The sequence below is a fragment of the Panulirus ornatus genome, chromosome 4 (genome assembly GCF_036320965.1).
Source record: "Panulirus ornatus isolate Po-2019 chromosome 4, ASM3632096v1, whole genome shotgun sequence".
Lineage (NCBI taxonomy): Eukaryota > Metazoa > Arthropoda > Malacostraca > Decapoda > Palinuridae > Panulirus > Panulirus ornatus.
In genome coordinates this window covers 66338707-66353521 of record NC_092227.1, presented here as the reverse complement: position 1 = coordinate 66353521, position 14815 = coordinate 66338707, and the positions used below count along the sequence as shown (strand labels likewise).

Here is a 14815-nt window from a genome sequence, read left to right as displayed (position 1 = left end):
GCCCAATTTAGTTGGTGTTTTGATAAAAGGGAGTTATGCATCATTCTGGATGATGTGATGGTTGATGTCGGAGGATGAGAGTGACTAAATTTCTGTGGGGATGCAGAGACATGACCTACAAATCATAAACAAAAAAAAAAAGCATAAGAAATTGGAATAACAGCATGTTTGCTTCCCCCTAGTAGCTGCAGTCAGTACTAAACTCTCTTCAGAGTTAGGAATGCAATGAAACATCTTAAGGTTAAACAACATAAGAACTAAAATTGACATACCAGTTACATCAACTTTTAGCATTCAACAGACCATGTCTGGCAGCTACCTGAAACCTCCAACACTTGCAAAGGCAAAGCTGAACATTAACAATATCAAATATGATTCAGAATTTAATAGAAATCCATTTATCAAGCATGAAGGTCCAGATTTTACTGATTATCATCAGACAAGCCAACCCAAAATTATCAATTTGTACAGAAATGTTTGATGAGTGCACTGAAGAAATAAACCACCTCCTTTGTAAAACTTGCTTTTCTTTGGACATAAACTACACGTGACACCTTTCTGAATACAGTGGACAGTCTCATTTCAAGTTTTGTAAACTGGATACATCTTGTTAATGGAAAAGTCTATTCTCTCTCTCAACTTCAGTTATATTGCCATTTATGATGGGGTACATTATGTGCATGCAGGTAATGTTTGAGGAAATTGATTTTGTAGAACAAGTGGTCCCCATTCTCAACTCTAAAGGATGACACATGACACATGAAAAGAGTCAGCATGTTACTCATATTTTTTTCCAAACATGTTCGCCATACATAGTGGCTAGTACAAGCCTGTCTGCGGACGATAAAGCATTTACTCATACATTTTTCCATGTATGTTTACCATTTATAGTCTAGTAAGACCCTGTTTGTGGATTATACTGTCTTCCTTGCTGAGAAGGAAGAGGACTTGCAAAAGGTTGTGTATGTGTTTCATGATGTGTTTAAGCATAGGTGGTTGAAGGTAAATGCAAGCAAAAGTTAAGTAATGGTGTTTGAGAGGGAACAGTGAACAAAGAGATTTTGTAAAGCCCTATGGAGTTAGAGAAGAAAGTGTACTAAACTATAATATAGATATGGGATGAGAAAGATTGGAAAAGTTGAGAGAATTTAAGTAGTTGGATGCTATCTTGGGCAAGTTTGGTGATATGGAAGGAGAGATAAAGAAGACAGCAGTACAGGGTAGAAGTCACAGGATCCCTTAATAAAACAATGAAGAGTAGAAGGGTAAGTTATCCCTGAGGCAGGGGAGAAAGAATTCTACCTCTGTATTCACCAAGTGTCATAGAAGGTGAATTAAAGGGGAAGGGAGCCAGTGCTGGAAACCCTCCCTTTCTTGTAATTATTATTTATTTATCTATTTATTTTGCTTTGTCGCTGTCTCCCGCGTTAGCAAGGTAATGCAAGGAAACAGATGAAAGAATGGCCCAACCCGCCCACATACACATGTATATACATACATGTCCACACACGCACAATATACATGCCTATACATCTCAATGTACACATATATATACACACACAGACATATACATATATACACATGTACATAATTCATACTGTCTGCCTTTATTTGTTCCCATCGCCACCTCGCCACACATGGAATAACAACCCCCTCCCCCCTCATGTGTGCGTGGTAGCGCTAGGAAAAACACCAAAGGCCCCATTCGTTCACACTCAGTCTCTAGCTGTCATGTAATAATGCACCGAAACCACAGCTCCCTTTCCACATCCAGGCCCCACACACTTTCTATGGTTTACCCCAGACGCTTCACATGCCCTGGTTCAATCCATTGACAGCACGTCGACCCCAGTATACCACATCGTTCCAATTCACTCTATTCCTTGCACGCCTTTCACCCTCCTGCATGTTCAGGCCCCGATCACTCAAAATCTTTTTCACTCCATCTTTCCACCTCCAATTTGGTCTCCCACTTCTCCTCGTTCCCTCCACCTCTGACACATATATCCTCTTGGTCAATCTTTCCTCACTCATTCTCTCCATGTGACCAAACCATTTTAACCTCTTCTGCTCTCTCAACCACCACTTTTTATTTCCACACATCTCTCTTACCCTTACATTACTTACTCGATCAAACCACATCACACCCACATATTGTCCTCAAACATCTCATTTCAAGCACATCCATCCTCCTGCGCACAACTCTATCCATAGCCCACGCCTCGCAACCATACAACATTGTTGGAACCACTATTCCTTCAAACATACCCATTTTTGCTTTCCGAGATAATGTTCTCAACTTCAAACATTCTTCAAGGCTCCCAGAATTTTCGCCCCCTCCCCCACCCTATGATTCACTTCTGCTTCCATAGTTCCATCCGCTGCCAGATCCACTCCCAGATATCTAAAACACTTCACTTCCTCCAGTTTTTCTCCATTCAAACTTACCTCCCAATTGACTTGACCTTCAACCCTACTGTACCTAATAACCTTGCTCTTATTCACATTTACTCTTAACTTTCTTCTTTCACACACTTTACCAAACTCAGTCACCAGCTTCTGTAGTTTCTTACATGAATCAGCCACCAGCGCTGTATCATCAGCGAACAACAACTGACTCACTTCCCAAGCTCTCTCATCCACAACAGACTGCATACTTGCCCCTCTTTCCAAAACTCTTGCATTCACCTCCCTAACAACCCCATCCATAAACAAATTAAACAACCATGGAGACATCACACACCCCTGCCGCAAACCTACATTCACTGAGAACCAATCACTTTCCTCTCTTCCAACACGTACACATGCCTTACATCCTCGATAAAAACTTTTCACTGCTTCTAACAACTTGCCTCACACACCATATATTCTTCAAACCTTCCACAGAGCATCTCTATCAACTCTATCATATGCCTTCTCCAGATCCATAAATGCTACATACAAATCCATTTGTTTTTCTAAATATTTCTCGCATACATTCTTCAAAGCAAACACCTGATCCACACATCCTCTACCACTTCTGAAACCACACTGCTCTTCCCCAATCTGATGCTCTGTACATGCCTTCTTGTATTTAAATTTCTAAAAAGAGAAAATAGGAGTCATGTGAGGAGTGACCCTCATCCTCAAAGGCTCAGATTGCGGGGTCTGAATGCGTGTGGATGTAACCAAGATGAGACAAGGAGATAGGTAGTATGTTTGAGGAAAGAAACCTGGATGTTCTGGCTCTGAGTGAAACAAAACTCATGGATAAAGGGGAGGAACAGTTTGGAAATGTCTTAGGAGTAAAGTCTGGGGTTGGTGAGAGGACATGAGCAAGAAAGTAGTACTACTCCCAAAGCAGGGAAGAGATGGGTGATTATTGGTGTTTATGCGCAATGTCATGAGAAGAAAGATCATGAGAGGCAAGGGTTTTGGAAGCAGCTGAGTGAGTTTGTCAGCAGCTTTGGTGCATGAGACCAGATATCATTGACGGGTGATTTAAATACAAAGATGTGTAATGTGGCAGTTGAGTGTAAATTTGGTGCGAATAGGGTATTCAGTGTTAAGAATGAAAATGATGAACTGCATGATGAGTTGTGTGCTGGAAAAAGACTGGTGATGATATGGAATACCTGGTTTAAGGAGAGAGACATACACAAGTATACTTATGTGAGTAGGAGAGATGGTCAACGGGCATTATTAGATTATGTATTAATGGATAGACATGTAAATGAAAGACTTTTGGATGTAAATGTACTGAAAGGGGCAGCTGGGGGATGTCTAATCACTATCTTGTGGAGGCAAGGTCGAAGGTTTGTAAAGGTTTTCAAAAAAGAGGCGACTGCTGGGGAGAAGAGAGTGGTGAGAGTAAGTGAGCTTGGAAAGGAGACTTCTGTGAAGAAATACCAGCAGAGACTGATTGTAGAATGGCAAAAGGAGAGAGCATATGAAGCAAGGGGAGCAGGTGAGGAATGGAAGGTATTTAGGTAAGCAGCGATGGCACGTGCAAGAAATGCATGTGATATGCAAAAGGTGGAAAGTGTGCAGAGTATGAAGCATAGCTAGTGGTGGCATGAAGAAGTAAAGCTGCTAGTGAAAGAGAAAAGAGAGGATTTGGGTGGTACTTATAGTGACAGAGCACAAATGATTGGGAAATGAATAAGAGAAAGCAAAAGCAGCAGAATGTCAAGAAGATGAGGGGGTGAAACTGAAAAAGAGGGCAAATGAGGGTAGGGGTGAGATAGTATAATTAACTTTAGGGAGAATAAAAAGATGTTTTAGGAGGAGGTAATGTGTGAATGACAAGAGAACAAATGGGAAAATCTGAAGGGGTAGAAACAAGTAGTAGTGATGAAGTGAGTGTTATGAAGGATTGTTAAATACGTCTGATGACAGAGTGGCAGATGTACGGTGTTTTGGTCAGGGTGGTATGTGAAGTGAGAGTCACAGACAGTGGTTTGGTAACGACAGAAGAGGAGGTGAAAGCTTTGCGGAAGATGAAGTGCAGCAAAGCAGTGGGAATGGAAAGCATTGCAGTTAAATCTTAAGATAGGGGGTGACTGTGTTGTCTGGTTGGCAAGAATATTCAATGTATGTGTGGACGTGTGGATCATGGTAAAGTGCCACTGTATAAAGGCAAAGGGGATAAAGGCATAAGTTTGTTGAGTATACCTAGTAAATTGTAAGGGAGGGTACTGATTGAGAGGGTGAAGGCATGTGCACTGCATCAGACTGGGGAGAAGCAGTGTGGTTTCAAAAGCAAAAGAGGATGTGTGGATCAGGTGTTTGCCATGAAGAATGTGTGTGGAAAATACTCATGAAAAACATGTATTTGTAGGCGGCATCTAAGTGAACCTGGAAAAGGCATATGATAGGGTTAATAGATATGCATTGTGGAAGGTCTTAAGAATAAATGGTGAAGGAGGTAAGCTGCTAGAGGCAGTAAAAAGTTTTTATCAAGGATGTAAGGCATTTGTACAAGAAGGATGAGAGTGAATGGTTCCTAATGACAGTTGGTCTGCAGCAGGGGTGTGTGATGTCACCATGGTTGTTTAATTAGTTTACGGATGAAGTAGTGAGGGAGGAAAATGCAACAGTTTTGGAGAAAGGGGCAAGTTTGCAGTCTGTTAGGGACGAGGGGGCCTGGGAAGTGAGTCAGTTATTGTTCGCCGACGATACAGCACTGGTGGCAAATTTAAGCGAAAAAACTGCTGAAGTTGGTGACTCAGTTTGGAAGAGCATGTGAAAGGAAAAATTTGAGAGTAAGTGTGAATAAGAGCAAGGTTATTAGGTTCAGCAGGGTTGAGGGACAAGTTAGTTAGGAGGTAAGTCTGAATGGAGAAAAACTGGAAGTGAAGTGTTTTAGAGATCTGGGAGTCGACTTTACAGCAAATGGAACCATTGAATCGGTAGCGAGTTATTGGGTAGGGGAAGGGGTGAAGGTTTTGGGAGCAATGAAGAAAGCGTGGACAGAGAGAAGGTTATCTCGGAGAGCTAAGATGGGTATGTTTGAAGGAACAGTAGTTCCAACAATATTATATAGTTGCAAGGCATGGGCTATATATAGGGTTGCGCAGAGGAGGGTGGATGTATTGGAAGTGAAATGTTTGAGTGCAATATGTGGTGTGGGGTGGTTTGATCGATTAAGTAATGAAGGGATAAGGGAGATGTTTGGTAAAAGAAAAAAGTGTGGTTGAGAGAGCAGAAGATGGTGGGTGAAATGGTCTGGACATAAGGAGAAAATGAGTAATGTTGACAAAGAGGATATATGCATCAGAAGTAGAGGGAACAAGGAGAAATGAGAGACCAAATTAGAAATGGAAGGATGGAGAGAAAAAGAATTTGAGCGACTGGGACCTGAACATAAAGGAGGGTGAAAGGTGTGCACAGAAGGGAGTGAAATTGGAATGATGTAGTATACTGGAGTCAATTAATGGACTGGCCCAGGGGATGTGAAATGTCTGGGGTAAACCATGGAAAGGTCTGTGAGGACTGAACGTGGATAGGGAGTTGTGGTTTCAGTGTATTACACATGACAGCTCATGTATGGATGTGAGTGGATGAGGCCTTTCTTCAACTCTTTCACACTGCTACCTTGCTGATGCAGGGGGTAGCGATGCTATTTTCTGTGGGGCAGGGTGGCGCAAGGAATGGATGAAGACGATCAAGTAAGAAAATGCACATGTGTATATAAGCATATGCATTTCATTTCCAACACATCCACCCTCCTCTGCACTTTAGCTATAGCCCATGCCTTGCAACCACATAACATTGTTGGAACCACTATTCCTTCAAACACTCATTTTTGCTCTCCAAGATAAAGTTATTGCCTTCCACACATTCTTCAATGCTCCCAGAACCTTTGCCCCCTCCCCCACCCTGTGACTCACTTCCATTTCCATGGTTCCATCCGCTTCTAAAACACTTCACTTCCTCCAGTTTTCTCCATTCAGACTTACCTCCCAATTAACTAAGCCAACTATCCAAATTATCAACCATTCCTTAGGAGAGGATGAACAGCTGGGTTAACTGCAGACCTACAACCTACTGCAACTGACTGCCATGACCAGGTTTCAAACCTGGCACCAGTAGTGCATCAAACTTAGCAACACTGGGAACCATTTTAACCTTTTCAGTCCTACTGATGTGCATTGTACACAAGCGGACCAGAGTCCTGCACATGCTTGAGATACATGCTAATGTTAACTGCCCCAATTCAATTATCCTGGAGCAGCTTTGAGTAACATAATAACACCAAAAATCTCCAGCAGTATCAAATCATCCCTTCAAAAATACACAGCTGTCAGCTACCCTACAAACACAATAGTGAAAGGATATATCACAGCATGCATCTGGTGGTGGCAGTAGTAATACCAATATATCTAGCAATTGCAAACATAAGTGCATGGTGACATGGAAAGAAGATGCAATTTTGAGAGAAGTAGTGGCGTACAGGGATATATTAATGATGATGACAAAAATGATCTCACCAGGGCCCTGTAATGACAGCAGAAACAAGTTTATGACCAAGCTCATTCAACTCTTGTACAGGTACACTACCAAATTTCTGGCAACTGATAATTCGGCACCTCCTTAAGTCCGGACAAAATTACGTGAGGGAACAATTACCGTTGCCACCAGACTAGTTTACTGGGCTGCCACAGATAGCATTGTGTGTTGGGCATGCTAATTTACATTCTTTACACTGCACTCATTGGTGGTGATACCGCAATTCTGTGAGATTCTTAGCTAATTTCACTTAAATTTAACCCTAGCTTTGGTTTCTAAGACATATGAAAGTGTCAGTCGTGGTGTCAAACGAAAACATCAATCCATATCGATCCAAGATAAAGTAGAATTGTTGAAAAAATGGACCGTGGTGTTTCGATGCGTAAGCTTTGTAACATCTACAGTATTGGTTCATCAACTGTTTATGATACAAAGAAGCAAAGGGAGAAAATATTGAAATTCTATCCAGATAGCAATTCGAAGAAGCAAATGAAAATTAGAAAAACTATGAAAGATGGTAAGAGTACTGAGCGCAATCGAGTGATGATGGAATGGTTTCGACAGCGTCGGAGTGGACTTGTCAGGTAGCATGATAATGGACCAGGCTAAGTTGTTCCATAATGAACTTAAATCACAACATGAGTGTTGCTTTTATTACCTCCACCAAGGAGATTATGTTTTTACTGGTGTTTGTTTGTTTGTCTGTAAGCATCTTTCAAGAGAAGTTATTAACAAATTTTGATGAAATTTTCAGGGAAAGTCAGATATGACACTAGGACCAATTGATTAGATTTTGGGAGTGATCTGAATCATTGTCTGGATTAATAAGGGATGTGAAAGATCTCTACACTCTTGCTAATTCTGCAATTTCACCTGCCTTGAAGGGTGTTGTTTGAACACAACAATATCAAATTTGTTAAAGAATCAGCACACTGAATAATATCCTCAATAGTTTTTCATCACTTGTCTTAAAGGTCCACAGGATCCAGTCTGCCATCCTTCTGCATGAGGCAACCTCTGTTTTGCTGTGCTTACTGAGGGATGGGTCATTTGACACTATAGCTCCAAGATCTTTCACATCATTTAACCGATTTATGTCAGTGCCTGCATCTGTTCAGTATTCTGTAATGTTTTTGCTTGAATATTTTTCTTTGCTAGTGGAGTTGAAACTTATCTCCAGCACGTTATTCTCAATTGCCAAGGGAAAGACTTCATTTAAATCTCTTAGTAGACTCAGCACTTTGATGTGATTTTCATATTTATTGTATCATCTGCACATCTGCAAAAGATGATACAAAACTTTGGCTCCTTTTTGCTTCAATGTCATAAATAAGAGTGGGGAACAAGAGGGCTGCAAGTACAGTTCCTTGGGGAGTGAGCTTTTTACTATGGAGGCACTGGAGATGGCATGGTTTAAAACTACATGGTGTGATTTATCAGTTAATAACTTGTATATCCGTCTCCCAATTTTCCAGGTTTTCCATCTTTCAAATTTTCTGTGCTATGACACCATAGTCACATTTGTCAAATGCTTTTGCAAAGCCCAAGCAAACCACTTCAGCATTTTCTTCGTTTTCTAAAGATTTAACAAACCTATCATAATGGTCATATGTTTTAAAAGATTTTTTTCTTTCCTGAAAAAGTCTAACACTAAGGGAATGCAAAAACAGACCAAATTTAGAAGTGAGAGGATTAAAAACTAAACAATATCAATCTCTAAGGACAAACACAAAAGGAACTAACTTGGACATCAGCATCATACTTCTTGATGGTGGACATAAATTCTAAATGCTTCTTGTCTTCTTCAAGCTGTGCTACATGCTGCTCAGAGGCTTGTAGCTTTTGTTGAGTGGAAGCCAACTCATCCCTGAGCCATGCATTCTCCTGACACAAACGTCGCACCTGAGCACGAAGCTTCTGTTTCTCAGCCTCAACAGTTTGCAAGTGTGATGCCAGAGCCAGCATAATCTGCAAAATAAAAAAAATTATCTGGTACACAATTAAACTGTGGCACAAAAATATGCCAATGATATCATTGTCTACATCATTCTAATACAGCCACCCATAAAAAAAAACTTGAATATTAACCTTTTTCTAGAATACCTTGAAACAAGAACTCAATATCAACAATAAGCAAGCCCTATAACACAGTGTTAAAGAAATGACATACTACTTAATGAAACTATCTATTCATTTTATTATACTTAACCGCCATTTCCCGCGTTAGCGTGGTAGCACAAGGAAACAGATGAGGAATGGCCCAACCCACCCACATACACATGTATTTACACAAACGCCCACACACGCATATATACATACATATACATTTCAACGTTATCCCTGGGGATAGGGGATTAAGAATACTTCCCACGTATTCCCTGCGTGTCGTAGAAGGCGACTAAAAGGGGAGGGAGCGGGGGGCTGGAAATCCTCCCCTCTCGTTTTTTTTTTTAATTTTCCAAAAGAAGGAACAGAGGGGGCCAGGTGAGGATATTCCGAAAAAGGCCCAGTCCTCTGTTCTTAACGCTATCTCGCTAACGCGGGAAATGGCGAATAGTTTGAAAAAAAAAAAAAAAAAAAAAAAAATTTCAACGTATACATACATCTTTCTTTTCAAAAGAAAGATGTATGTATACATATACATACATATATGCACACGTACATATCCATACTTGCTGCCTTCATCCATTCCCGTCGCCACCCCACCCACACATGAAATAGCATCGGCCCCCCCCTTCCAGCGAGGAAGCACCAGGAACAGACAAAAAAAAGGCCACATTCGTTCACACTCAGTCTCTACCTGTTATGTGTAATGCACCGAAACCACAGCTCCTTTTCCACAACCAGGCCTCACACACCTTTCCATGGTTTACCCCAGATGCTTCACATGCCCGGATTCAATCAATAGACAGCATGTCGAACCCAGTACACCACATCCTTCCAATTCACTCTATTCCTTGCATGCCTTTCACCCTCCTGTACGTTCAGGCCCCGATTGCTCAAAATCTTTTTCACACCATCCTTCCACCTCCAATTTGGTCTCCCACTTCTCCTTCCCTCCACCTTTGACACATATATCCTCTTTGTCAATCTTCCCTTATTCATTCTCTCCATGTATCAAAACAATTTCAACACACCCTCTTCTGCTCTCTCAACCACACTCTCCATTACCACATATCTCTCTTACCTTTTCATTACTTAATCAAACCATCTCACACCAAATATCTAATTTAGCATGGATTGGGTGAAAACTATTATCGTCCCTTTATTCAAAGGAAAAGATGCTAAGGATGTCTGTAGCAGTTATAGTATTCCAGGAAAAGTGTATGCAAGTGTTAATTGATAGTGAAAGTGAATGAAAGCAGAGCAAAATATGAGAAGAGCAAGAGGGTTTTAGGAAAGGCTGGGGATGTGTAGATCAGACTTTTAGTGAGAATGACTGGAAAAATAATTAATGAAAAGTATGAAGCAGTATGCAGCTTTTATGGATATGGAGAAAGCATAAGACAGAACTGAGTAGAATGCTTTATTGGATATCAAGGATATATATATATCCCAAGGAGAGAATGAGTAAAGAAAGATTGACAAAAAAGATTTAAGTGTCAGAGGTAGATGGAACAAGGAGAAATGGGAGACCAAATTGGAGGTGGAAGGATGAAGTTAAAAAGATTCTGAGTGATTGGGGCGCGAACATACAGTTGGGTGAAAGGTGGCAAGGAATAGAGTGAATTGGAACAATGTGGTATACTGGGGTCGACGTGCTGTCAATGGATTGAACCAAGGCATGTGAAGCGTCTGGGGTAAACCATGGAAAGTCATGTGGGGCATAGATGTGGAAAGGGAGCTGTGGTTTTGGTGCATTACACATGACAGGAAGAGACTAAGTGTGAATGAATGTAGCCTTTGTTGTCTTTTCCTAGAGCTATCTCGCAGGGAGAGGGAGGGGATGCTATTTCATGTGCGGCAAGGTGGCAATCGGAATGGATGAAGGCAGCAAGTATGAATATGTACATGTGTATATACGTATATGTCTGTGTATGTTATCCCAGGGGGATAGGGGAGGAAGAATACTTCCCATGTATTCCTGCGTGTTGTAGAAGGCGACTAAAAGGGGAGGGAACAGGGGGCTGGAAATCCTCCCGTCTCCTTTTTTTTTTTTTCCAAAAAGAAGAAACAGAGAAGGGGGCCACGTGAGGATATTCCCTCAAAGGCCCAGTCCTCTGTTATCTACGCTACCTCGCTAACGCAGGAAATGGTGAATAGTATGAAAGAAAAAGAAAGTCTGTGTATGTATATGTATGTATACATTGAAATGTAAAGGTATGCATATGTGCATGTGTGGGTGTTTATGTATATACATGTGTATGTGGTTGGGTTGGGCCATTCTTTTGTCTGTTTCCTTGCTCTACCTTGCTAATGCAGGAGACAGTGATTAAGAATAATAAATAAATAAAAATAAAGTGGTAGAGGATGTGTGGATCAGGTGTTTGCTTTGAAGAACGTATGTGAGAAATACTTAAAAAAAAGATGGATTTGTGTGTAGCATTTATGGATCATTTATGGATCTGGAAAAGGCATATAGAGATGCTCTGTGGAAGGTATTAAGAGTATATGGTGTGGGAGGTAAGTTGCTAGAAGCAGTGAAAAGTTTTTATCAAGGATGTAAGGCATGTGTACGAGTAGGAAGAGTGGAAAGTGATTGGTTCCCAGTGAATGTCGGTTTGTGGCAGGGATGCATGATGTCTCCATGGTTGTTCAATTTATTTATGGATGGGGTGGTTAGGGAGGTGAATGCAATAGGAGAGAGGGGCAAGTATGCAGTCTGTTGTGGATGAGAGGGCTTGGGAAGTGAGTCATTTGTTGTTCAGTTGTTCACTGATGATACAGCACTGGTGGCTGATTTGGGTGAGAAACTACAGAAGCTGGTGAGTGAATTTGGTAAAGTGTGTGAAAGAAGAAAGCTGAGAGTAAATGTGAATAAGAGCAAGGTAATATATTAGGTTCATTAGGGTTGAGGGACAAGTCAACTGGGAAGTAAGTTTGAATGGAGAAAAACTGGAGGAAGTGAAGTGTTTTAGACATCTGGGAGTGGATTTAACAGCGGATGGAACCATCGAAGCGGAAGTGAGTCACAAGGTGGGGGAGGGGGCGAAGGTTCTGGGAGTGTTGAAGAATGTGTGGAAGGCGAGAAGATTATCTCGGAGGGCAAAAATTGATATGTTTGAAGGACTAGTGGTTCCAACAATGATATATGGTTGCGAGGCATGGGCTATAGATAGGGTTGTGAGGAAGAGGGTGGATGTGTTGGAAATGAGATGTTTGAGAACAATATGGGGTATAAGGTGGTTTGATCAAGTAAGTAATGAAAGGGTAAGAGAGATGTGTGGAAATAAAAAGAGCGTGGTTGAGAGAGCAGAAGAGGGTGTTTTGAAATGGTTTGGTCACATGGAGAGAATGAGTGAGGAAAGATTGACCAAAAGGATATATGTGTCGGAGGTGGAGGGAACGAGGAGAAGAGGGAGACCAAATTGGAGGTGGAAAGATGGAGTGAAAAAGATTTTGTGTGATCGGGGCCTGAACATGCAGGAGGGTGAAAGGAGGGCAAGGAATAGAGTGAATTGGAGCGATGTGGTATACCGGGGTTGACGTGCTGTCAGTGGATTGAATCAAGGCATGTGAAGCGTCTGGGGTAAACCATGGAAAACTGTGTAGGTATGTATATTTGCGTGTGTGGACGTATGTATATACATGTGTATGGGGGTGGGTTGGGCCATTTCTTTCGTCTGTTTCCTTGTGCTACCTCGCAAACGCGGGAGACAGCGAAAAAAAAAAAAAAAAAAAAAAAAAAAAAAAAAGTTTCAAAAATATGTTAAGAAGAGGTTTAAAAGTTGAAGTAGTTGGGTTTGGTACTATGCAACCATGGCACAACAGAAGAAGTAAGATGTCTAAGGATAGAAGGCAAATGGATCCTTAGGGAAAATTATGAAATTAGTTCAACTGAAGGTTATATCTAGCTAATATCTAAATCATCAACATGTTAAAATTAGAGTTAACCTTCCTTAAGCCCACTCATACCAAAATTCCTTCATAATGTTTCCTCATATCAAGATATACTAAAAGCTTTCATAATCTTAACAACAACACTTTTGAAAGATAAGATTCTATCAAAATAAACTCCAAAGAAAGACAATATTACATGTTTCCTTACCTGGGCCTCTGATAGCCCCAGTTCAATCTGGTCAAGGGACTTTTGGATGATACCAGCCTTTTCTGAGATAACATTTGAGTCTGGAGGATGGTGTGAGGATGCAAGTGTAGAATTGATACCATTGAGAATGGAGTTGTGTTCATTTCTGAGTGCCTCAAGCCCCTGTACAACGGTCCGAGTGTGGGACGCCACCTCCTCCTGGGTTAGTGCCGTCATCCTCCCAATGCTCTCAATCTTCTTACTGCAAAAACAGATAAAATGCTGAAAAGTGTTCACCTAGAGTATGAACATATTGCAAATATGTATAGGTATACAGTATTAGAAAATAACATAAAAGTTTTATTTCAAAATAATGGCAATGTTAGAATTTCAAAATCCTATGATACAGACACATCATACACATCTATGCTTCACCCTGTATTTATGCCTGTTGCTCATAACACTGACATCAAATTACAAAATTAAATTTATGATCTAACTAAATGTAAAATAAAAGTACAATACGTACAAATCAATATCTGTTATGTAAATCAATATATAATTAATATGCAAGTAATCTAAACAAAAAGAAAATATAATGTTGTACAACAAAACACACAATCACCCACAAACAAGGTATGGGTTGCACTGATTGTAATACTGCAGGGTTAGAAAGCTTGCAAAGATCTTTCATGGCTAATAGTGATGCTGTACAGAATCTGAAATACTGGAAATAAATGAAATCTAAAAAACTCCACTCTCTGGAATATATGCAGGAGAGGCATATCATAATTTGTACTTGGAAAATCCTGAGGCATTGTCGCCAACCTTAACCGTTAGGGTATACCTGGAATTGTCTTTTGGGGTCTTCCATCCCTACAGCCCAGGGTAGTCCCAGGCTGCTGACTGGGATCACCAGTCAACCAAGCTCTAGGAAACCGAAGCCCACGGGCCCACATAGCCTTCTCAACCTCTTGGCTGCAAAATTTACTTCCAGCTCAATTTCCAAGGAGTGTGAATTTCCTAGTAATATGATCCTTTTACACTAATTTTTATCATGGCAAAACCATAAACAGTTCTTGAAAACCTCTGATAACAGGAATGAAAAGTATGAATAAAAAAATACAGAGCAATTATGGTCTGGTACCTGCATCAACTTCCTCAAGTGTAACAGATATCTTGTTTCTTTCACTCATAATGATAAATGAACTGTAAAGATCAAGACAAAATTTAATATTAATGAATTTAAAGCACACAACAGTAAGCACTTACAAAACATCATGGGAAAGTGACTGTTGGCACAATATACATGGTAGACTGCTGCTGATATCAAAAGATGAAGATAGCACAAGAGAAAACAACCTGAAAATCTGTAGCTAAAGACTGCTCAACACATTCCCTGCAGTCATCAGAACCAATATAGGGTGTATAATGGAGTAATCTAACAAAGCCCTAAATACAGTGTCTACCAAAATCCGTGTGTGCCCCCTATATATTTTCAAAGGAAATACATGGCTAAAGTTTACTATGAATACAAGCACATGAAGCTCTCAGGGTGAAATCATCATACTTCTGGTCACTGAGATTAATGTTTCTAATGGTGTAAGCCCCAAAAACCTGCCTCAGCGTGCTTCAGGC

At 40.6% G+C, this 14815-nt stretch overlaps 1 protein-coding gene across 27 annotated transcripts in view; it reads right to left on the bottom strand.

The window, feature by feature from the left end:
• Klc (kinesin light chain) overlaps positions 1-14815 on the bottom strand; it is a 546457-nt gene that overhangs the window by 300845 nt on the left and 230797 nt on the right. For all 27 annotated transcript variants that reach the window (XR_011716955.1, XR_011716963.1, XM_071695826.1 and 24 more), the window contains 2 exons: positions 13199-13439; positions 8734-8958 (listed from right to left, as the gene is read on the bottom strand). Coding sequence is in view for 25 of the 27 variants with exons in the window: in XM_071695773.1 (XP_071551874.1) it covers positions 8734-8958; positions 13199-13439 (466 nt within the window). In the remaining 2 variants the exon portion in view is untranslated. The remainder of the gene's footprint in view (positions 1-8733; positions 8959-13198; positions 13440-14815) is intronic.